The following is a 24,621-nucleotide window of genomic DNA, read 5'->3' as shown; positions in this document are numbered from 1 at the left end:
CCTACGTGTGTATGGACACATAGGAGATCATGTTGGGGAGTTTACTGGCTGCAGAAAAAAACGTCTAAAGCCAAAAACAGCAGCTGTAAAAGCGTCCAGAGATTTCCTCCATCATATTTTTTTCTGCTGTTAAATGTCCTCGGGTTCAAAGATGTCATCAGATTACTTTCTCTGAAGTCCGGTAGTCCTGGATTCACCCCAGCCTATTGGACAGTGAAAGTAGGAGCAGCACAGTGATGAGCTCGTCGCTATGTCACTTTCCAGCCCTGCTTCACAGGAACTGCAAGAGGCAGACAACGGGTTCAATTCAGATACTTACACTGCTTGCATTAAAAATATACACAGGGCTGTGTTCATTTATGTATTTTATATCCTACTTTAGTTCCCCTTTAAGGTGCACAGAAATATCCAGGATGGGGAAAATGGTGCATTTGTGATTTTACTTCTATATTGATTTAGTTATTTTACAGATATATGAAAACATCAAAAAAGTGCTCCTCAGTCTGAATAGAAGGATATAGGGTCTTTCAAATATTCTATATAGCTATGAATAGAGGCCCATCGTTCTCAAACACTGCTGGAATTATAATTGTACAAAGGGACTCAATCTGCCACGGACAAGTTTCAACATGGGTTCAATATTCCTATATACAAAGGGAAGAGGGTAGGTAGGTAGGGATCATTCTATACTGCCTCATAAGAGAGGTTAGAACAACAATCTGTTTTTTTTCTTTCCATACATTTTTTATTTAAAGAAGTTTTAGTACAAGCACACCAGTGCACAACATAGTGCAAGTCCTTTTAAAACAGTTGATTCATGTATCCATACATCGATAAAACTTGAATGGATGTTGCAAAAAAGGTTGGTATGTACAAATAAATTTAGTAAAGAGACACTGAACTCTGGTAAAAAAAAAATGTGTTTAAGTATGTGTTCTTAAATTTAAAAAGAACCTTTCTATTGCTCCCAGCCTCCTCCAAATTTCCAAATTCCATTTTTTTGTTGCTGTGATCCAACTTCCTGTAAGAGGGTATCTATCTTCATTCTCCATGGTCCTGCTGTATGCAGGAATGTAGCCACCCTCTCTTGCTCGCTCCTGAGATGGACTATGGACTTTGGCAGGCATCACTAAATGGAAGACTGCGGTCTGGATCTGAACCGAGTTACTGTCCCATCCGAACTGCCGTGGTCCTCCACCGCTGTCCTTCTTACCGCAGAGCAGAGAGCAAGGGGCAGGACAGCTCTGGATGGAGGGCAGAAGCTGGCCGATTTACCCTTTCAAGTTAACCAACAGGTAATATTGATTGGTAGGGCACAGGGCAGTCCTAGCAATTAATCACTAGGTTGTTAAAATAAAAAGCTCCCAACCTCCATCCAGAGCTGTCCTGCCTCTTGCTCTTTACTCTTTGTACCCATATAAGTTAGGAGAGTTAAAGGGGGCAAAGGACATGGCTGGGGAGGGGTGTTGTGTGAAGGGGGCACAGGACGTGGCTGTGGGGGGTGATGTGATTAGGGAGATTGGGGAGAGAAAGACACCACTGTGGAGGGGGGGTGATGTGAAATGGGACCAGTTGACACCGCTGCGGGGGATAATGTGAAGGGGGCAGAGGACACCACTGTGGGGGGTCTGATGTGAAAGGGGGCTAGAGGACACTGCTTTCTGGGGGGGGTGATGTGAAAGGGGGCCAGAGGACACTGCTGTGGGAGGTGACGTGAAGGGAGGCCAGGGAACATCGCTGTGGGGGGTTATGTGAAGGGGGGCAGAAAACACTGCTGTGGGAGGGTCATGTAAAAGGGGCCACATGACACTGCTGTGGGGGGGTAACATGAAAGGGGGCCAGAGGACAGCGCTGTGGGGGGAGGGGTGATGTGAAGGGGGGCAGAGGACACTGCTGTGGGGGCTGATGTGAACAGGGGCAGAGGACACTGCTGTAGGGGGGGTTGATGTGAAAGGGGGCAAGAGGACACCGCATGACACCTGCTTGACCCCTGTCTCAGTGCATGTTGGCATTCATGGTTCCCTCAATGAACTGTAGCTCCCCAGTGCCGGTAGCACTCATGCAGCCCCAGACCATGACAATCCCACCACCATACTTGGCTGTAGGCAAGACACACACTCACCTGGTTTCCGCCACACACGCTTGACACCATCAGAACCAAATAAGTTTATCTTGGTCTCATCAGACCACAGGACATGGTTCCAGTTATCCATGTTCTTAGTCTGTTTGTCTTCAGTAAACTGTTTGCGGGCTTTCTTGTGCATCATCTTTAGAAGGGGCTTCCTTCTGGGAGGACAGCCATGAAGACCAATTTTATGCAGTGTGCGGCGTATGGTCTGAGCACTGACAGGCTCACCCCCCACCCCTTCAACCTCTGCAGCAATGCTGGCAGCACTCATATGTCGATTTCCCAAAGACAATCTCTGAATATGACGCTGAGCATGTGCACTCAACTTCTTTGGTCGACCATGGTAAGACCTGCCCTGAGTGGAATCTGTTCTGTTAAACCGCTGTATGGTCTTGGCCACTGTGCTGCAGCTCAGTTTCAGGGTCTTGGCAATCTTCTTATAGCTTAGGCCATTTTTATGTAGAGCAACAATTGTTTTTTTCAGATCCTCAGAGAGTTCTTTGCCATGAGGTGCCATGTTGAACTTCCAGTGACCAGTATGAGAGAGTGAGAGCGATAACACAAAATTTAACACACCTGCGCCCCATTTACACCTGAGACCTTGTAACACTAATGAGTCACATGACACCGGGGAGGGAAAATAGCTAATTGTGCCCAATTTGGACATTTTCACTTAGGGGTGTACTCACTTTTGTTGCCAGCGGTTTAGACATTAAAGGCTGTGTGTTGAGTTATTTTGAGGGGACAGCAAATTTACACTGTTATACAAGCTGTACACTCACTACTTTACATTGTAGCAAAGTGTCATTTCTTCAGTGTTGTCACATGAAAAGATATAATAAAATATTTACAAAAATGTGAGGGATGTACTCACTTTTGTGAGATACTGTATATATTTACAGTATATTAACCACTTCAATACAGGGTACTTATACAACTTTCTGCCCAGACCAATTTTCAGCATTCAGCGCTGTCGCATTTTGAATGACAATTGCGCGGTCATGCTACACTGTACCCAAACTAAATTTTTATAATTTTGTTCCCATAGAGCTTTCTTTTGGTGGTATTTGATCACCTCCTGGGATTTTAATTTTCTGCTAAACAAATAAAAAAAGACCGAAAATTTAGAAAATAAAACGTTGTTTTTTTGTTTCTTTTATAAAACTTTGTAAATAATCACATTTTCTCCTTCACTGATGGGCACTGATGGGGCTTCATTGACGGTCACTGATAAGGCGGCACTGATGGGCACCAATGAGGTGGCATTGATGAGGTGGCACTGATGAGGTGGCACTGATGGGCACTAATATGCGGCACTGATATGCAGCACTGATGGGCACACATAGGTGACACTGATAGGCGGCACTGATGGGCACTGAAAGGCGGCACTAATGGATGGTACTGATGGGCATCACTGATTGGCAGGCATTATTGTTTGGCACTAGCATCCATTGTGGGCACTGATTGGCATCCCTGGTGGCCATGGGTGGCATAACTGGTGGTGACTAGTGGTGGGCATCTCTGATGGTCCTGGTGGCGTCCCTGGTGGTCCAGTGTGGGCATCCTTTGGGGGCTGCACTGATAATCAATCAGCACAGACCCCCCCCGTCAGAAGAGCAGCCAATCGGCTCTCCTCTACTCGCGTCTGACAGATAAACGGCTTTTCCTGTTTTACACTGTGATCAGTCATGTTTGGACACGGCTGATCACGTGGTAAAGAGTCTCCGTCAGAGACTCTTTACCTAGATCGGAGTTGCGGTGTGTCAGAGTGACACGTCACAACAACGATCGCCGCAATGCTATTATATGACATCCGGTCAGAATAACACAACCACTTTGCCAACGTCATTTTGCTATATGGCGGGTGTCAAGTGGTTAAAGTGTATCAATTTCTAAAAAATTGTGTTTGAAAAACTGCTGCGCAAATACAGCGTGGCATAAAATATTGCAAGGACCACCATTTTATTCTCTAGGGCAGTGTTTCTCAACTCCAGTCCTCAAGGCGCCCCAACAGGTCATGTTTTCAGGGTTTCCCTCAGATGAAACGGCTGTGGTAATTACTAAGGCAATGAAACTGATCAAATCACCTGTGCAAAATAGTGGAAATCCTGAAAACATGACCTGTTGGTGCGCCTTGAGGACTGGAGTTGTGAAACACTGCTCTAGGGTCTCTACTAAGAAAAAATATGTAATGTTTGTTCTGAGTAATTTTCTAGCAAAAAAAATTGCAGAATTTTACTTATAACCAAAAAGTGCCAGAAAAGGCTTGGTCCTTAACAACTTCAGCCCCAGAAGGATTTACCCCCTTCCTGACCAGAGCACTTTTTACAATTTGGCTTTGCGCTGCATTAACTGGTAATTGCGCGGTCATGGAATGCTGTACCCAAACGAAATTTGCGTCCTTTTTTTTCCCACAAATAGAGCTTTCTTTTGGTGGTATTTGATCACCTCTGTGGTTTTTATTTTTTGCAATATAAACGAAAAAAATTAAAATTTTGAAAAAAAATGATATTTTCTACTTTTTGCTATAAAAAAATACAATAAACTCAATTTTCGTCATACATTTAGGCCAAAAAGCATTCAGTCACATGTCTCGGGTAAAAAAAAAATTCAATAAGTGTATATTTATTGGTTTGAGCAAAAGTTATAGCGTTTACAAACTAGGGTACATTTCTGGAATTTACACAGCTTTTAGTTTACGACTGCCTATGTCATTTCTTAAGGTGCTAAAATGGCAGGTCAGTACAATACTCCCCAACTGACCCCATTTTGGAAAGTAGACACCCCAAGGAATTTGCTGAGAGGCTTGTTGAGCACATTGAATATTTTATTTTTTGGCACAAGTGATTAAAAAATGACAAAAAAAAAAAAAAATGATATATTGCTCAAACATGCCAGCGGCATATGTGAAGTTACACCCCAAAAAACATTCTGCTGCTTCTCCTGAGTGCGGAAATACCACATGTGTGAGACTTTTTGGGAGCCTAGCCGTGTACAGGACCCCGAAAACCAAATCTAAGGGCGTAAAATGGTGATTTCACTTCCTCACTACCTATCACAGTTTCGGAGGCTATGAAATGTCCAGATAGCACAAAACCCCATCAAATGACCCCATTTTCGAAAGAAGACACTTCAAGCTATTTGCTGAGAGGCATGTTGAGTCCATGGAATATTTTATATTTTCAAACAAGTTTCGAGAAAATAATTTTTTTTACAAAGTTGTCATTAAATGATATATTATTTAAACAAGGCATGGTTATATGTGGAATTACATCACAAAATACATTCTGCTGCTTCTCCTGAGTACAGGGATACCACATGTGTGGGACTTTTTGGCAGTCTAACCGCGTACAGGACCCCGAAAACCACCTTCAGGCTTTCTAAGGGCATACGTTTTTGATTTCACTCCTCACTGCCTATCACAGTTTTGGAGGCCATGAAATGCCAAGATAGCAAAAAACCCCCCTAAATGACCCCATTTTGGAAAAAAGACACCCAAGCTATTTGCTGAGAGGTATGTTGAGTATTTTGCAGATTTCGCTTTTTGTCACAAAGTTTTGAAAAAATAAAAAATAAAATACATTTTCCTTTTCTTTCTTCATTTTCCAAAACAAATGAGAGCTGCAAAATACTCACCATGCTTCTTGGGAAATACCTTGAGATGTCTACTTTCCAAAATGGGGTAATTTGGGGGGGGGGGGGGGAGGGTTTGTGCTATCTTGACATTTCAGGGTCTCCAAAACTGTGTTGGTAGTGAGAAGTGAAATCACCATTTTACGCCATTAGAAAGCCTGAAGGCTGTGCTTGGTTTTCGGGGTCCTGCACGTGGCTAGGCTCCCAAAAAGTCCTACACATTTGGTATCACCGTATTCAGGAGAAGCAGCTAAATGTATTTTGGGATGTAATTTCACATATGCCCATGGCATGTTTAAGCAAAATATCATTTAGTGACTTTGTAAAAAAAAAAAAAAAAAGTTATTGTCATTTTCCCGAAACGTGTGGCAAAATATAAAATATTCCATGGACTCAACATGCCTATCAGCAAATAGCTTGGGGTGTCTACTTTCCAAAAAGGGGTCATTGGGGGGGGGGTTGACCTGTCCTGGTATTTTATGCACAATATTAGAAGCTTATGCCATACATCACCCACTCTTCTAACCACTTGAAGACAAAGCCCTTTCTGACACTTTTTGTTTACATGGGAAAATATTTTTGCTAGAAAATTACTCTGAACCCTCAAACATTATATATTTTTTAAAGCAAAGGCCCTACAGATTAAAATGGTGGGTGTTGCAAAAAAAAAATTCACACAGTATTTGTGATTTTAAACGCAATTTAAAAAAAAAAAAAAAACACTTTTTTGAATATTAATGCACTAAAATACACTATATTGCCCAAATGTTTGATAACATATAAAAGATGATCTTATGCCGAGTACATAGATACCAAACAGGTGACAAACTACATACATCTTTAACAGCCTTTACAGGTTACCACTTTAGATTTACAAAGGAGGTCTACTTCTAAAATTACTGCCCCCGATCTGATGTTCATGGTGATACCTCACATGCATGGTGCAATTGCTGTTTACATATGAAACAAGACCGACGCTTGCATTCGCCTTTGCGTGCGAGCATGGGGGGGGCGGGGGGTGCTTTTTTTTTAAATTATTTATTTTGCTTGGGTGTTCCGCGGATTTCGAATTTGCCACGAACACCCCAAATTGTTTGCTCATCCCTACTCGTAGGTTCCGGTTTCTTAGGCCATAGAGATGATTGGAGCCGTTCTAAACTTCAATCAGCTCTATGGTCAGCTGGCAGAGCCACCGGCTGCATTATCAGGTTTCCCGGTGGGACAGGAGAGCCCGAGAAAACCAAGTAGGGCGACGGGAGGGGGGGTGACGTTCCCTCCCACTGCTTGTAAAAGCAGTCTAGGGGCAATTAAGCCACTATGATTGCTTTTACATGAAAGCCGACCGCTGGCTGAAAAGAACGATACCAAGATGATACCTAAACCTGCAGGCATCATTCTGATATAACCACTCAAAGTCAAGCAACATACCAGTACGTTACTGGTCCTCGTTGGGCATATATTGTAATGCTCTTTTTTTTTTCATGCAGCCTGTGGGCTGAACGAAAAAAAAGATATTGATCGGTGGGTATGCCCACCATTAGAATACCGTCCTGCATCCACTCACTTCTAATGATGGGCATACATGCACCATTTTTTTTTTAACTGTGGTGGTGAAATCATCTCCTACAGTGTTGGAGTCGCTGATTTACGTATCGTGAGAGCAAATGCTGTTGCTGTCAAGATAAATAAATCAGTGCTGCAGCTGAATGGTGTACCTGAAACGCAAACAATGATAACAATAAAACATCAACTCAATAAAACCACAACAATCTGTGCCAAAAAAAGAGTAAAAAATATATGCCGAAGCATGGGGGCAATCCGCCCCTAATGTTAGGGGCAAATCGCCCCTCCACCCCTGCCCCCATACTTCGGCATATATGCTGTTTTTTTTTTTTTTTTTTTTTTTTAACTGTGATGGTGAAATCACCTCCTACATAGCTGAAGTCGCTGATTTACGTATCGTGAGAGCAAACGCTGTTGCTGTCAAGATAAATAAATCAGTGCTGCAGCTGACTGGCATACCTGAAAAGAAAATAATGGTTAACAATAAAACACAGCAAACAGTAAAGTAAAAAAGAATTACATACCTGAAAACGCAAACATGATAAACCATAGTAAACATAGTAAAAGAGCAGAACGATAGAGAACAATAGAGAGAGAATAGAGAGAGAACAATAAAACAACAACTATTTTTGGCTTTTTTATTTTATTTAATTTTTTTTACACTTTTATTTGTAACTGTAACTGTAACGGTTCCAGGTTCGGGTCTCTCAAAATGCGATGGCATCCTTGGAGACCCTGTGAAAGTGTACCCTAGACTGTGCCGTGCTGTACCCTACGCTAATACTCCACTAGTGTGTGGTAGCGTTCGAAACATTCACCAATGCAAAGACCAGGATGGTCAGGACAGGAGGGACACGCCTATATCCGCGCTTGCTACAGACACAACATCTTCTTTGGGGTGATCGTTGGGTAGGGGTACCAGGGAGGACAGACGGAAAATGCCTCTCATGCAGCCGGCTCACTGCATGTGCATTGGGAAGGTGGGGCACAGCACCGTCTGGAAACAGAAGGGCTGTGACGATCTCTTCCTGGAATTTAAGGAAGGATCCAGTTCGTCCTGATGCTTTTTATAGCATATAAGCGTTCAGCAGAGCCAATTGGAATAAGTATACAGACACTTTTTTATACCAGCGTCTGGCCTTATGGGGAATTAAGTACAGCGCCATCAACTGGTCGTTGAGGTCCACCCCTCCCATATTAAGCTTGTATTCATGGACACAGAGGAGTTACTCCACAACACCAGTTGCCGTAGGAATTTGGACTGTAGTATCTGCGTGAAGGGAGGAAAGAACGAAAACATTCCATGAATCCCTCCACTTCACTGTGAGCAAATTATTACTTCTCAAGCAGGCTCTCTCCCCCAGCCTATGACGGGAATTTACAAGCCGCTGGGGTAAGCCCCGGCGATTAGATCGCACGGTGCCACATGCACCAATTCCATGATCAAACAAGTGACTAAAAAGTGGCACGCTTGTGTAATAATTGTCCATGTACAAGTGGTACCCCTTTCCGAATACAGGGGACACCAAGTCCCACACAATCTTACCAGTGCTCCCTATGTAGTTTGGGCAGTTCTCAGGCTCCACGTGACTATCTTTTCCCTCGTAAACCATAAAACTATATGTATAGCCTGTTGCCGATCATATTCAGGGTCAACCCGAGGACAACAGAGTTCACTGTCATTAAAATGCATGAACCGCAAGAGCTGCTCGTATCTAGCACTGGTCAGTGGACCAATATGACCGCAACTCACTTTTTTTAGTTATGCCCATAAAGAAGGAAAGGCCCAGAAAGGTCTTAAATTCGGAGACCGTGATAGGTCTCCAGTCTCTGGCAAGGGTCAACTGGGGATTAGCGGCAATGAATTGACCAGCATACAAATTGCTTTGGCCACAATAGATCTATAGAGATCTTCCATGAAAAACAGCAAATAAAAATCAAGTAATGTAAAATCAACTGCTTCCACCTGAATTCCGGGTTGGCCAGAGGGAAGTACGGGTGCTACAGAAGTGGTGGGCTCCCAATTAGGATTGGTAAATGCAGCAGGAAGGGCACTATGGGCTCGACGGGCCTGTGTTTGTCTTCTTGGTGGCTGCGGGACACTACTTGTGCTAGCCACCGCACCAGCTTGAACTGCACTTATGGGACTCGCCACGTCACCAAGTGATACTGCAGTGCTGGATGTACGACAAGGGTATACTAGGCCGCTGGTGCTTGCCAGTTCACCAGAAGGATGAGCGGCACTAGTACTGGCTCTCTGCTCCATACGAGAGCCATGCGGTTCTTGCACCTCAACAGAAGAAGAACGGGGTCGGGTACGCCTGACCTTAACAGGGACCACTGCTCCGTCATCAGAGCTATCTGTCAAGGTGCCGCTGCTGTCTACTGGATTGTATTCTGAGCCTGAATCTGACAGAGGGGTGATGTCCTCTTCACTCTCATCTGTTATGCTCAGAAACGTGTAGGCCTCTTCACTAGTGTACCTTCGATTGGACATTGTGGCCTTTAAATTTACTGGTACAACTAGTGAAACTCACAGAAAAAAAGAGCACCTGATTGTCAGCAGGGATCAGGCCTGTCTCTGCGAACGCTGTAGTTATGTGTTTTGTGTTTTGTAAGTGACAGTAATTGATTGATACTGCACTTGGGTGGGCTGGGCAAAGGGGCTAAATGCAGGTGCTAGCAGGTATCTGGGCTGATCCCGCTAACGCTGCATTTTTGGGAGCCCTAAACTACTGGGGATGCTAGTATAGATCTGATCAGGTCGAAGATATAGATCCATTCAGACACTATACTACTAAGGGAGGTGTATGGTGCGTGCATGGGTGTTAGCGCTACAGGCACTAATCTGACACTGCCTGGGGCGACGCAGACATTAAACTGACGCCAAAACCTAACTGATGTCACCCGCCGGGTGATCAGGGGGTTAAACCTTTATTAAGTAATATACAGCGGGTACCCTGACGCTATAAAAATCTAACTAACTAGTGTCACTAGTGACACTAATACGGAGATCACTGGTGACATGGGGTGAAAGGGTTAACTAGAGGGCAATCAGGGGGTTAAAACCTGTATTAGGTAATATATGGGGGTACCTGACACTATAAAAACATGACGGTGAAACTAATCAACTAACTGGCTAACTAGCGTCACCCGTGACACTAATATGGCGATCAGAAAAAAGATCTATTAGTGACACTGAGACAGGGGGTGAAAGGGTTAACTGGGGGGGATCAAGTGGTTAAACCTTTATAAGGGGGGTTTAGGGGGGTACCCTAGACATACCTGGGTCTACTACTAATTGCCCTAACACTGATTACAGTCACAAATGACACCAATGCAGTGATCAGTGAAAAATCTGACAACTACAATTGATGACACAGTGACAGGGAGTGAAGGAGTTACAAGTGTGCCTATGTGTACTGTGTCAGTGTAGTGTTGGTGCAACTCAATGTAAGACATTCCTCTCTCCTCTCTCTGGAATGGAAAAGAATTCCAGAGAGGAAGATGGCATCACTTCCCCTGCCTGTGTTTACACTTACAGGCAGGGGAAGCATTTTCATTGGCCAGAACCGATCAGCAGGTCCAGGCCAGAAATCATTGGCCTGCACCTGAAGACTGATCGGTTCTGCAACGGATCCAATCGCGCAGGCCTGTGGGCGCAAGCGACGTACGGGTATGTGGTTTTGCGCACCCGTGCCACTTTGCCGACGTATATTGGCGTCAGCCGGTCGGCAAGTGGTTAAGTGGTTAAAAGAACCCCTTTCGGTAAAATAGAATTGTGACATACACCAAAGTCGTCCTTAGCACTTTATATGTAATTTTCAGCTCTCAAATATTAATTAAAATTCATCTTGCTTTTCTGTATTTTTAGGAGTCACCTCGTAAAGATCCAAATGAACCATTTGCTGAAGTTACCTCTAACCCACCACCCAACAGTAGTCCTGTTTCTACTGGGACATTGAAGAGGCCTACAAGTTTAAGTCGCCATGCCAGTGCTGCAGGAATCCCTTTAACAGCTTCCAGAGTCAAGGCCGTCAAACCATCTGGTGTACCAAGTCCTCCTGAAAGTGGAGAGGGATTCTTTATTGATGTGGAGGACATTTCACAGCTTCTTGGAGATGTAGCAAGATTTGCAGAGCGTCTGGAAAAACTAAGGGATGTGGTACTAACAGATGGTATGTATATTTTAAAGAGCAGATGAACAAGAAAATAAATATTACATAGATTCATGGGTGTATAAAGCGTGAATTTTAGGAGAATGTGTTACTTTAGAGCCTACTCATGGAGGGTAGGCTAGTTAAGGACTGGGAAGAAAGGCAATGGGATAAATGCTACTATTAAAAGTCAGGTTTTCAAGTCAAGATCTTAAACAGGATAAGCAAATATTACTTATATGCAAGAGACATGCTTACTTGAATATTGGTGTGTTTGGTGTATTTTTTCTAGATCTGTGCAGTTGTCCAGTTTGCCTCTTTTCAGGATCTTCCTGCATTAAGATTGGTCACTGCTTCTCTCTCTTTGTGCAGGGTGACTGGACTTGTTTCTGCCCTCTTTTAGTTTTCTGCAGACAGGCTGTAGTGGGTAAGTCTTTCTGGGTTCCACTCATAGCTACACTCTCTGCACGGGCTATGTACTGCCTGGAGTTCAACTTTGAGTAATTTGGGCCCTACATTTTTTTGTGCCATTCCTATAGAACTTGGAAACATGGTAATGTGAGGTGGTGTTTTTATGATATCTAGCTTAGAGTATAACTATGGCCAAAACAACAAAATAGCATGCAGTATATGATACCGTAACTTTTCTTACCTGGTGACCTGGCCAGTTAATCTGTTGTTTTTCAATTCCCAAGCTATCCAGCAAATAACATTTAACACTGACAGGGATGCTCACCATGATCAGCTTTTTTCATTTTGGTAAAACATAAGCTGGCCATGGATGGTTTGCATCTCAGCCAGTTCAGCAGGAAAAGGCCAAGATTCGATCTATGTATGGGCAGGCTGATTGTACCCAAGTTGATCAATCAATCAACTTGGGTACAACCAGCCTGTCTAATTTTACATGTGATTATTGCTAGCAGCTGTTAAAGCCACTATATAATATAATCAATAATCACAATACAATAATCGCTGTGTTCTCCCGGCGGGTGGGGACAGGGCTTTCTCTACCACTCCCCCTGAGAGAACACAATAACTCCACGGAAGGGATTCCCCCATCAACACTGACTGTATTAATGGGGGAATCAAGCTATTTTCATGGGTTGCAGGAAAGAAAACTACTCCGTCTGTTAAAGCCACTAGCAATAATCACTGTGTTCTCCTGGCAGGTGGGGACGGAGCTTTCTCTGACACCCCCCCTCGGGAGAACACAATGGCTCCACAGAAGGGATTTCAGCATCAACACTGACTGTATTAATGGGGGAATCAATACATTTTCTTGGGTTGCAGGAAAGAAAACTACCTTGTCTATAGCCATCTTTATGTAAAGCCTTTATCCCAAACGGAAAAAAAAAACGATATAAATACCTGTAGTAAATAATAAATGAATAAATCAGGACCATGCGATTTTCCCCCCACCTGAAAACGCTCTGCACTGTCAGATTTGTGGGGGTGCCATTAAGAATCAATAAATCGATCAACTTGGGTATAACCAGACTGTCAGATTTTACATGCGATTATTGCTAGCAACTGATAAAACCACTAGCAATAATCACTGTGTTCTCCCGGCGGGTGGGGACATGGGCTTTCTCTGCCACTCCTCCCCTGGGAAAACACAATGGCTTCACGGAAGGGATTCCCCCATCAACACTGACTGTGTTAATGGGGAATTGAGCAATTTTCTTGGGTTGCAGGTAAGAAAACCACTCCATCTATGGCTGTCTTTAGGTAAAGCCTTTATCCCAAAAGAAAAAAAAAAAAAAAAAGGTATAAATACCTGTAATAAAAAATAAATAAATAAATCCGCAGCATGCGATTTCCCACACTCTGCACTTTCAGTTAAAGGGGAAGTCCACCCTAACACTAAAATCTTTACATCTACAGGCATCCACTATCTAAGACTAACCTCTCTAATACTGTAAAGAAGAAATCACTATACATATCTTTTTTAAAGCTGCTCCGGCCGGTCCCATGTCAGCGGCAGCTTTGCTGTAGAGGCGGGTGCAGAGGAGGCAGCCGAAAACGGAAGCCCCATAGTGACTCTATGGATGACGTTACTTCCAATTCATTTCACAGCTGTTGGCAGCTGTGTCCTCCATAGAGCTTCTGCCGCTGGAGACCGGACTGGAGTGGCTTCAAAAAAGGTATGTATACTGATTTCTTCTTTACAGGGCTAGATAGGTTAGAGTTAGATTGTGGATGCCTGTAGATGTAAAGATTTTAGTGTTAGGGTGGATTTCCCCTTTAAGTTGGAGATTGGAATGGCCAAAACTGTCTGTTTTTTCATCTGTGTTCCACTGGGGAGATTTAGCTTAACTTCCTGTCCTATAGACTCCACAGGAAGTGAGAGGAGGCCTTTGCAATGTGTGAGAAATCAGTAGAACTAGTGGAAGATTTCCCTTCTGCTTCTGTTCTGGTGAAAAGTCGTCACTTTGGATTTTCCCTCATTTTGAGTTCTGATGACAGTGGTCACCAGAGCATATAGAAGAGGGTAAATCTTCCCTGCAGGGACACAGACAGGCTGTCTGAGACAGCAGTAAAAATCTAGCAGAGGTTCTAGGCCTTCCCCATTCTATCAAAGAAAAAGAAAAATTTATTTAGATACACCCAAAATGAAATTATAGGCAAACTAAAAAAATGGCATTTATCAGTATGTCAGTAGCAATACTACAGCAGTTTTTTGTTGAACTGAGTCCCTCTAATAGCTCTTTCATATGGGGAGCAGTGCTTGCCGCCTCGATCTGCGGTGCACCGCTTTTCACAGGGCAGTATAGCAGTAGCTGCCAGGCATTCAGAACGTGATCTTGACACCTCCTGAACGTCTACGTTTTTTTTTTTTTTTAATCCCAAGCTATTGGGATAAAGATGATTTTTTATTAAGCTACTTCACCACAACCACAAGCCAAATGATGCCGACTGTCAAACTCTGCAGAGTCAGTAATGTTGCGGATGCAAAGCAAAGATTCACGCCCCTGTCATGTGTACAGCCCTGTCCAACTGTAATGTAGTGGGCCGTATACATAGCTCCTAACTGTCCCTGGTTTCAAGGGACTGTCCTTGATATGGAACAAAGTCCCCCTGTCCCTCCTTCCTCATGAGTCCCTCACTTTGGTCTGATCTATAGAGTTGTATATAAAATGCACTATTTGTCTTTCAAAAAGTGTTTCCCAGTGCTAAACCTTTCATCCAAATTCTGAATTGCTGCATTTGTAAATTTCAAAAGCCAGTATAAAGGAATAGCAGTGGTAAAAAAGCACTTGTGGGTTTAACTAATCATTTTTTGTTTAATTTTCCTTTAGGCCTGGTTCACACCTATGCCTTTTTTAGTGCGTTTTCAGTTTTGCAGAAACACACTACAGTCCATTTAACATGGTTTCCTATGGATGGATTTAGTTCACATCTGTGCATTTTATGGAAAAGGGCCAATGACTTTTTTCTGGTTTTTAGTTCCATAGACTTCAATGGATCAGAAGCGTGTATTGAAAAATGCAAAATGTACCTGCAATATGCAAACTGCAACCTGTATAGGTGTGAATCAGGACTTAGGGGGAGTGGCAGGGGGCATGTTTAATACATACATACTTTTGCTTATAGGTGTCCCTCATTCCCATCTCAAAAAGTTGGAAGGTATGCATATAACATACTATAGGCAGGGCTTTTTTTCTCAAACAATAGGTGCTGGAACTTAACCACAGCCCCACAAAACCCCTCCCCTACACACACCCTCCAAATCATATCAAATAGTGGGTGTGTTCAGTCAAATTTCACGAAAACAGTAGGAGGGTCTTAAAGGGGCATTAAATACCAGGATTGCATTACATACAGAGTGCAGAGCTGTCACTTGTAAACACAGAAATTAGACTGTTTACAAGTGATTGTAGTGAGCAGGCATCAAAGGGTCTGAGCCAGAGGTGGTGGAACTGAGTTCCACCAAGTTCCCCCTGAAAAAAAGCCCTGACTATAGACCACAGTAGACCGCCTCTTTATAAAGCCATGGGTTGCAGGAAAGAAAATTGCTTAAATCCTTCCCGCGGAGCCATAACAGCCGCTAGTGATAATCACATGTAAAATCCGGCAGGCTGGTTTTACCCACGTTGATCGATCAACTTGTGGTTCGCATCTCAGCTGGTTCAGCAGGAACTGTCTATGGACAGCTTTAACATCTAGCATTGTTCCATGCTATCTCTGTGGACCTCTAAACCAGTGGCGTCACTATGGGGTCCGGGGCAGGGGGGTGCGGACCCCACCCAGATGACACCCACCAGAGGGGTGACAACAGGGCTTTTTTCCGCACCTCTGGCTCTGGCCCTGTGCTTTCTGCTCAGTACTGTCACTTCTAAACACAGAAGCCAGGCATCTGTATTTGGAAGTGACAGCACTCCTGCCCGGGCCGCTGCACTGAACCTTCCCTGGGCGCAGCTGGTGTACTAATGCTGGGCATGTACAGTGTAACAATTCCTGGCACCCGCAGCATCTCTCGCCGCCGCCTGTCACATAAAGCCAGGGAAGCTTCTGCAAGACTCCTCCTCGGCTCTGATGTGTCTTATGACAGGTCATGAGGAGGAGCCTGGGAGGAGGGGCATCTCCCGCACTGCATTGAGCCACGCTGTATCTGAGATCTGTGTTTGGAGGGGAGATTTGGGGGGAGAAATTAAAAGCATTTAGTGTGATAATTGCACAGGAAGGGGGATGGGGGTCTTTGTTGGGAGGGGGAAGACAGCCCTGTCAAGAATGGCAATTTGGGAGTGGAACTCTGCACCCTGTACCTAGCACCCACCTGAACTCTGCACCCTGTACCCAGCACCCACCTGAACGATGCACCTAGCACCCACCTGAACTCTGCACTCTGTACCTAGCACCCACCTGAACGCTGCACCCTGCACCTAGCACCCACCTGAACGCTGCACCCTGTACCTAACACCCACCTGAACTCTGCACCCTGTACCTAGCACCCACCTGAGCTCTGCACCCTGGACCTAGCACCCACCTGAACCATGCACCCTATACCTAGCACCCACCTGAACTCTGCACCCACCCGAACTCCGCACCCTGTACCTAGCACCCACCTGAACCCTGCACTCTCTATGTAGCACCCACCTGAACTCTGCACCCTGCACCTACCACCCACCTGAACTCCGCACCCTGTACCTAGCACCCTCCAGAACCATGCACACTGTATGTAGCACCCTCCAGAACCCTGCACCCTATTCCAGCACCCTCCTGAACACTGCACTCTCCTGAACTCTGCACCCTCTTTAACCCTGCACCCTGTACCTAGCACTCTCCAGAATCTTGCACTCTGCATGTTGCACCCTCCTGGTATTTAATGCCCCATTAGGACCCTCCCACACTGCTGTGGCACGCTCAACCCCCTACCCCCCTACTCCGGGGAAAGATGTGGGGCGTGGTTGAGTTCCTGCACCTATTCTCTGAGAAAAATGCCCCAGGTGACACTATCAAGTAGCAGTGTGGCAGGCTGGGGCGCGATGCACTAGCCTGCTCAGTGCCCTACTGCCTGTCCAGCTGTCACTCCGCAGTCGGGATCACCAGCTGAAGATAAAGGGGAATAAAGCCTAAGTAAATAAAAACTTGTGCAGCCACCACATCAAAAGACTGCTAATTTGCAACAGATTATATTTTTGTTTGTAGCAGAATCTCTAACCTCTTCAAGTCTAATGAGAACCTTTGAGGCCACAGACCGTTGACATCCTTCAATATGTAGTGGGTTGTGAGGCATAGTGGGTGCAAAGACACTTCTTGGATGCAAAAGAGGTTTTATTTCTTTTAACAGTCCTTTTATATTTTGCAAGGGAAAGAGGGTTAGGGCCAGACCAAAGTAGTTGGAATTTCCATAGGCAGACTCCGAGGCTTCAATAGGAGGACAGCCATACAGGGAAAGGCCCAGCAAGGTGCCACTTCTGCACATGCAGGTTTTTGCTGTCTCCTATGGCTACAGTACTTAAATCAGAGTTCCAGGTTTTTTTCATTAATTAAAAGTCAGCAGCTACAAAAAGTATAGCTCCTGAGCTTTAAAAAACAGACACAAACCTGTCCCATGGTCCAACAATGCAGCCGCACAGAGCCTTGAAATCCCTGTGTGTTTTCTTCAGAATAACAAAAGATGACTTAAGATGATCCTTTTTTATCTTTCACGGGCTAATTTTCCTGGATGCATAACCACCCTCATGGAGAAAACTCCTCATTACTAAAGCCTGGATGACTCCAGATCTCCATCACTGAGAATTTCTAAGGCTCTTCTTCCATTGCTGGTGGCAATACAAGCACATCTGACTCATAGCACATCTGACTCATAGAACGTATGTTCTTTTGGGTCCACATTTTCTGGTAAGCCTGCAATTCACTCTGGTGGTGGTATTATCACATATTGCCTTCCATCTACCTTATTGGCTATTCACAAAGGTGAACAGGATCGCCCCATTTGAGTATGGACTGCGAATAACCACTATATATAAGTGTTTTTTGGAGACCATTAGAGACTTTATTATTTCATTATATTTTTCACTGTATTTGTCATATGTATAATTTTCACAGTTTGTTTATTACGCCCATTTGCCTGCCTGTGCCATTCTGCCGACGTATATGTGTGTGCGGTGGTCAGCAAGTGGTTAACCCCTTCCCTGCCAGTGACATTTACACAGTAATCAGTGCATTTTTATATCATTGATCGCTGTATAAATGCCAATGGTCCCAAAATAGTGTCAAAAGTGTCCGATCTGTCTGCCGCAATGTCGCCATCACGATAAAAATACTAATAAAAAAAAATTAATAATAAAAATGCCATAAATCTATCCCCTATTTTGTAGACGCAATAACCTTTGTGCAAACCAATCAATATACGCTTATTGCGATTTATTTTTTTTTTACCAAAAATATGTAGAAGAATACATAATAAACTGAGAAAGTAATTTGTTTTTTTATATATATTTTTTGGGATATTTATTATAGCAAAAAGTAAAAAAGATTGCTTTTTTTGTTTATAGCGCAAAAAATAAAAACCGTGGAGGTGATCAAATACCACCAAAAGAAAGCTCTATTTGTGGGAAAAAAAGGACATTAATTTTGTTAGGGTACAACGTCGCACGACTGCGCAATTGTCAGTTAAAGCGACGCAGTGCCGTTATCGCAAAAAAGGGCCTGGTCAGGAAGGGGGTATATCCTTCCGGGGCTGCAGTGGTTAAAGCACTCTGAATGCTAATCAAAGCCCCTGTCCTGTTCACACGTTGTTTGCTTTGCTTTAAAAATTATGCCCCATGTTGCTTTCTTGATTCTTCAAAGCATCTACAAAGCCTCCATAGAAGTCTATGACAACGCTCGCTTACAGCACCTGAAGTTTTTGAGGGGCTTTTATTCAGCGTTCGCTTTGTTTTGGAGGTATTGCAGGTATGAGATATCCCAGGGTGCACTGGGAAACCAACAAGCGAACTGGAAAGACGTTAGCAGTCACTTCCAGGTTCATGTGTATATATTCTGGAAGTGTCTGGTTACATCACATCCGGTGTGCAACGTGGAGCAGCAGGAATGTGAGCATGGGTCTGGACTGGAGCAGAGCAAATGACAGACAGCACACGTGCTGTGCAGCATGGGAACACTATAGCAGAAGGTGAGCAGGGACCGGATAGAAAGGACTGAGCAGCAGAGGATCAGCAGAGCTGGGGGACTGGAGCAGGAGAAACTGGCAGATGTCACATGTAGTGAGCAGCATGGGAGCTATATAGCAGGAGGTGAGCAGGGATTGAAACAATCACCCATCCAGAGTATCAGCAGAGCTGCGGGTTACTACTGAGTGGTGGATCCACAGAACTGGTGATTACTACTGAGATGGGGATCATCAAAGCTGGGGGTACTACTAAGTGGGGCATCAGCATAGCTGGGGATGCTACTGAATGCACGTTCTAATAAGCTGGGGATCCACTGGACAGGGGTACTAATGAGCTGGAGGTCTGTTAAGTGGGGGTACTACTGAGCCAGGGTTCTTCTGCACCCCTTTTATTTCCAATAATTTTTATTCAGTTTTTTGACAGTACAGATTAAAGACCTCGGCATTATTGCAATACGGTGTACAGTTTTTATAGTCCGTCTAACATATAGTATAGGTATGGACAATTAACCTGTTACTATCTCTAGGCCATTTAACAATGACTCTATTAAAAAACGTTGCCTTATCTGGGTTGTCTACGTTGATTTATAGCAGACTATACGGTGGATCTTCTGCACCCCTTTTAAACAAATAGAAAATCAACACACACACAGGGCATTAAAGCTTTGAAAAAGCATCACAGACGCATTGCTGTAGCATCACAGAAGCATACCTCCCAACCATCCCGGATTCTGCGGGACCATCCCGAGATTTCTGGTAAGTCCCACGGTCCCCGTGGATCTGGGCTGGAGTCCCGGAACACACTGCCGGAACAGGTATCGGTACTGTGCTCCACTCAGTTGTGGCATCCTTAATGGGAGCAATGTATGATCTCACACACTTGCACCCTGTGAGAACTCCTAACAGCACCAGCACCTAACAACCACCAGTGTGCAGCTCTACTATGTCTCCAAACTCCACCCCCCCCCGACTTTGGCTCCCCCTTACCATCCCCAGGCCACTCCCGTGCAGTTTAGTAACACAGGCTCCCACCCAGTGATGTATGGAGACTGCTACCGGCGGGTGATGTCAGAGACACCTCCCGCCCCAGGCTTCTCCCGGGTGGGTGAAGCGGGGACACCGCTCTCGCCCAAACTGCCCCCGGCGGGTGAAGCGGGGACACCGCTCCCACCCCAGGCTGCTCCCTGCTCCCGGCGGGTGAAGCGGAGACACCGCTCCCACCCCAGGCTGCTCCCTGCTCCCGACGGGTGATGACGGGGACATCGATCCCGCCCCAGGCTGGTCCCTGCTCCCGGCGGGTGATGTCGGAGACACCGCTTCCACCCCAGGCTGCTCCCGGCGGGTGAAGTGGAGACACCGCTCCCACCCCAGGCTGCTCCCTGCTCCCGGCGGGTGATGTCGGGGACACCGCTCCCGCCCCAGGCTGCTCCCTGCTCCCGGCGGGTGATGTCGGAGACACCGCTCCCGCCCCAGGCTGCTCCCGGCGGGTGATGTCGGAGACACCGCTCCCGCCCCAGGCTGCTCCCTGCTCCCGGCAGGTGATGTCGGGGACACCGCTCCCGCCCCAGGCTACTCCCTGCTCCTGGCGGGTGATGTCGGGGACACCGCTCCCGCCCCAGGCTGCTCCCGGCGGGTAATGTCGGGGACACCGCTCCCGCCCCAGGCTGCTCCCGGCGGGTAATGTCGGGGACACCGCTCCCACCCCAGGCTGCTCCCTGCTCCCGACAGGTGAAGCGGGGACCCCGCTCCTGCCCCCGGCTGCATCCAGCGGGTGATGTAGGAGGACACTGCCAAGTTGCCTTCCTCCTGTCATAATTCCCAGGTGCCACTTTATCATTACAAAGCACAGGTGTTAGTTAAGTGTCATATTGCCCACGTACCCCAGGTCCCCCTCTCTTATCACACTAGGTCCAGGTCTCCCTCTCCTTTCACACTTCCAGCTCCCCCTGTCTGATCACACTTCCAGGTCCCCTTTTTCTATTACACTTTCAGGTCTCCCTCTCCTATCACACTTCCAGGTCCCCCTCTCCTATCACCCCCTCTCCTATGAATGACAATAAAATTGTTATTATAACTGTCAAATCTACCACTATGGGTCATATTTTTAAAAACTGTAATGTGAAATGAGGGGGACTTCTGATGTGAAAAGGTGTTCTCATGTGAAAGGGACTCATAATTTGAAAAGGGGACTTCTGGTGTGATGGGAGGACTCTGATATAAAGGGGGACTAAGTATACTTAATATTGGAAACAAAGTATTCCTCAGCCACTAACTGTATCTGTGTGTATATAGCAGGATTATTTTTCGTGTAGGTTTATGCAAGCTAGTTTATCAACTATAGACTGTGTACAGCATAGGCGTGTGCACAGGGTGTGCCGGGTGTGCCTGGGCACACCCTAATCACCCTGTGCGGCTTCCCTCCTCTCCCAATGAATGCTGCAGGGTATCATTTCAGATTGGAGAGAGGGGAAGGGGTCAGTAAATATATCAATTACCGACCCCTTCTTTTTCTAAATAAACAGAATGAGTGATCAATCACTCACTGTGCTCATTCATAACTGCAGAATAGTAAACTCTGTTTACTATGCTTCAGTGTGTGAGTGACCAGGAAGTCGCTCAGCACAGAGCACTTTCCATTCATTCACTGTCCGGTGCAGCTAAGCCTACAGAGAAAGGGACTGAGGAATCTCTGTCCTCAGTCTCTTTCTCTGTCTCAAAAGTGAGAGGTTTGAGCTTTGTAGTGCACACCCTAATGCAATAGGCTGCGCACACCTATGGTGTACAGTGTATTCCATATGTGGGCTTAAACTCTGTTTAACCATGCTCTTTTAAGCCATCTCAATATTCTGCGTATTTTAGCCACACCCATTTTCACTGCAGTGCGATCTTCTTCATCCCTAAGTGTCCCTCATTCTCAAGTTCCAAAGTTGGGAGGTATGCAGAAGCATAAACAACACATACAAAAAGCATGTTGAAGCAGTAGGCACTTTAATGTGTGTTTAAAGTGGAGGTCCGCCGACCAATCATTTTTTTTTTAACCATGCAGACACAGACATATTAACAATGTTACACTCACTTGTTCGGTGAACTATGTCCCCCCATGTCCATTTTCGAATGAAAAAGATAGTTTAAAAAATTGTGCAGGGCCGGTTCCATCTTGCTTGTGGGCATGTGAAGCCCACAAGCATTTACTTCCTGGATGCGGTGAATGCTGAGCTACCAGCATTCACCGCTCGTTCCTGCGCATGCTCAGTGTTAACAGTGTTAAACACTGAAGTTGCCATCACAACGGGCGGCGTTCGCACTGACTCCTGGGAATGATGAAACTTAGCTCCTAGGAGACAGTGCGCCACCCTCCCAGAATACAGTGCGCCGCCCTCCCAGAATACAGTGTGCCGCCCTCCCAGAATACAGTGCGCCACCAGGGATACACGCCTACTCCCACGGGGCTCCTAAACAGGAAGTTCAACTATAAAGATTGATTGCAAGGTAAATAAACAGCCAGTTTTTTTTTTTGTTTTTTTTTTTCATTTTGACATCTGTACAATGGCAGGAAGGGATTGATATAAACTTTACTATATGTGTGAACCTCCGCTTTAAGTCGAAGCAAGTGTATATGAGCCCTTAAAGAGGCAATCCTTGCCATGCAGCTCAAAAGAATGCTTGCTTTAAAGAATACCCCTTTAATTTTTTATATATATATATATAAAATAAAAAGTCTACACACCCCTGGTAAAATGTCAGGTTTCTGTGATGTAAAATAAAATGAGACAAAGATAAATAATTTCAGAACCTTTTCCACCTTTAATGTGACCTATAAACTGTACAACTCAACTGAAAAACAAACTGAAATCTTTTTTTAGGGGGGGGGAGTAAAAATAAGAAACTAAACTAATGTGGTTGCATAAGTGTGCACACAATCACATTTAGCTTAGGTTCAGACTAGTGTTATGCGGGAACCAGCGCGATTCCAGCACCGTTTCCCGCATCGCTTCTCTCCTGCAGGCAGTTCACCGCTGCGAGTGTTAATACAATGTTAATGACACTCCCAGAACAGTGCACAGATCGCAGTGTGAACTGTGGATTCGTTCAGGAATCAGTTCGCATTAGTGAGAACACCCACGTGATCCGATTCCAGTGCGGGGAAAAACAAGTCCTTGCACCTTTTTCTGTGCGAATCCAATGCGAGTTCAGCCATACAACGGTATGGCTGAACTCACATTGCTTAGACATCGCATGTGATCGGCACCTGCGGTGCGGGTGCAAATCACATGTGATGTCTGAGATCGCACTAGTCTGAACCTAGGCTCAAACTCCTGTTAAATAGGAGTCAGCACACATCATCATTTAGCTTACCTCAATTCCGGGCCAATTCTGGCATTTCTCATATACATGTAAAAATCTACTTTTTTTTAACTAGAAAATTACTTAGAACCCCCAAACATTATATATTTTTTTAAGCAAAGACTCTAGAGAATAAAATGGCAGTCATTCAAATATTTTTTTGTCACACAGTATTTGGGCAGTGGTCTTTCAAACGCAATCTTTTTGAAAAAAATACACTTTAATGAGTTAAAAAAAAAAACAAAACCATACAGTAAGCCCAATTTTATGGGGATAATGTGAAAGATGATGTTATGCCGAGTAAATAGATACCTAAGATGTCCTGCTTTAAAATTGCTTGCGCTCATGGAATGGCGACAAATTACAGTAATTGAAATTATCCATAGGTGACGCTTTAAAAGCCTTTGCAGGTTACCAGTTTAGTTACAGAGGAGGTCTGGTGCTAGAATTATTGCTCACATGTGTATTGCGATCGCTGTTTACACATGCGTGCAGGACCGATGTGTGCCTTCGACGCTGTGTGTGAGCATAGGGTGACAGGGGCGCTTTAAAAAAAAAAAAAAATTCTTTATAATTTTATTTTATTTATTTTTGCAGTGGTTTTTTTAAAAAAAAAAAGTTTTTGATCACTTTTATTGCATTGTTACATAGTTCGTAGTTGAATAAAGACAACCAGTGCCGGGACAAGGTCATCCAGTGCCCAGGGCAAAGATTCCAAACGGCGCCCCCTCCACCCCCCCCCCCCCCCCCAACTCCTCTGTCTCCCGGTGGAGTAGCAGGTGGGGTGGGGTAAATAGCAATGCGTGCAGCACGTCTTACCAAAACATATGTAACATATGAGTTTAGCAGCAGTACACATTCTATCCTGCAAATAAATATTGGACAGTCATTTAGAAAGAAATTCCCCAGCATCAGTGTAAGGAAAAAATGCCCTTGCATTGGTGGGGTCACTGGAATGAAAAATGTTGTGTGAGCCGCCTCGTACGCACGAAAGGATTTTTGGCAGGGGATTGTGTGATGACAGACTGTTGGCCTAAAATCCGACCGTTAGTACGCTCCATCAGACAATTGTTGTCCAACTTTCCGCCAACAAATGTTGGATGGCAGGCTAGTAAATTTTCAGCGGACAACAGTCTGTTGTCAGATTTTACTATCGTGTGTACACAAGTCCGTCACAC

At 44.9% G+C, this 24,621-nt stretch overlaps 1 protein-coding gene across 1 annotated transcript in view; it reads left to right on the top strand.

Moving 5' to 3' along the window:
* The window catches only part of ARHGAP45 (Rho GTPase activating protein 45), a 167,852-nt gene that overhangs the window by 8,470 nt on the left and 134,761 nt on the right, over positions 1-24,621 (top strand). Inside the window, 1 exon segment of the mRNA XM_073597180.1 lies at positions 11,199-11,502. Coding sequence (XP_073453281.1) covers positions 11,199-11,502 — 304 coding nt within the window.

This window comes from Aquarana catesbeiana, linkage group LG01 (genome assembly GCF_042186555.1).
Source record: "Aquarana catesbeiana isolate 2022-GZ linkage group LG01, ASM4218655v1, whole genome shotgun sequence".
Lineage (NCBI taxonomy): Eukaryota > Metazoa > Chordata > Amphibia > Anura > Ranidae > Aquarana > Aquarana catesbeiana.
Note: the sequence above shows the minus strand (reverse complement) of the source record. Positions and strands in the feature narration are given on the sequence as shown.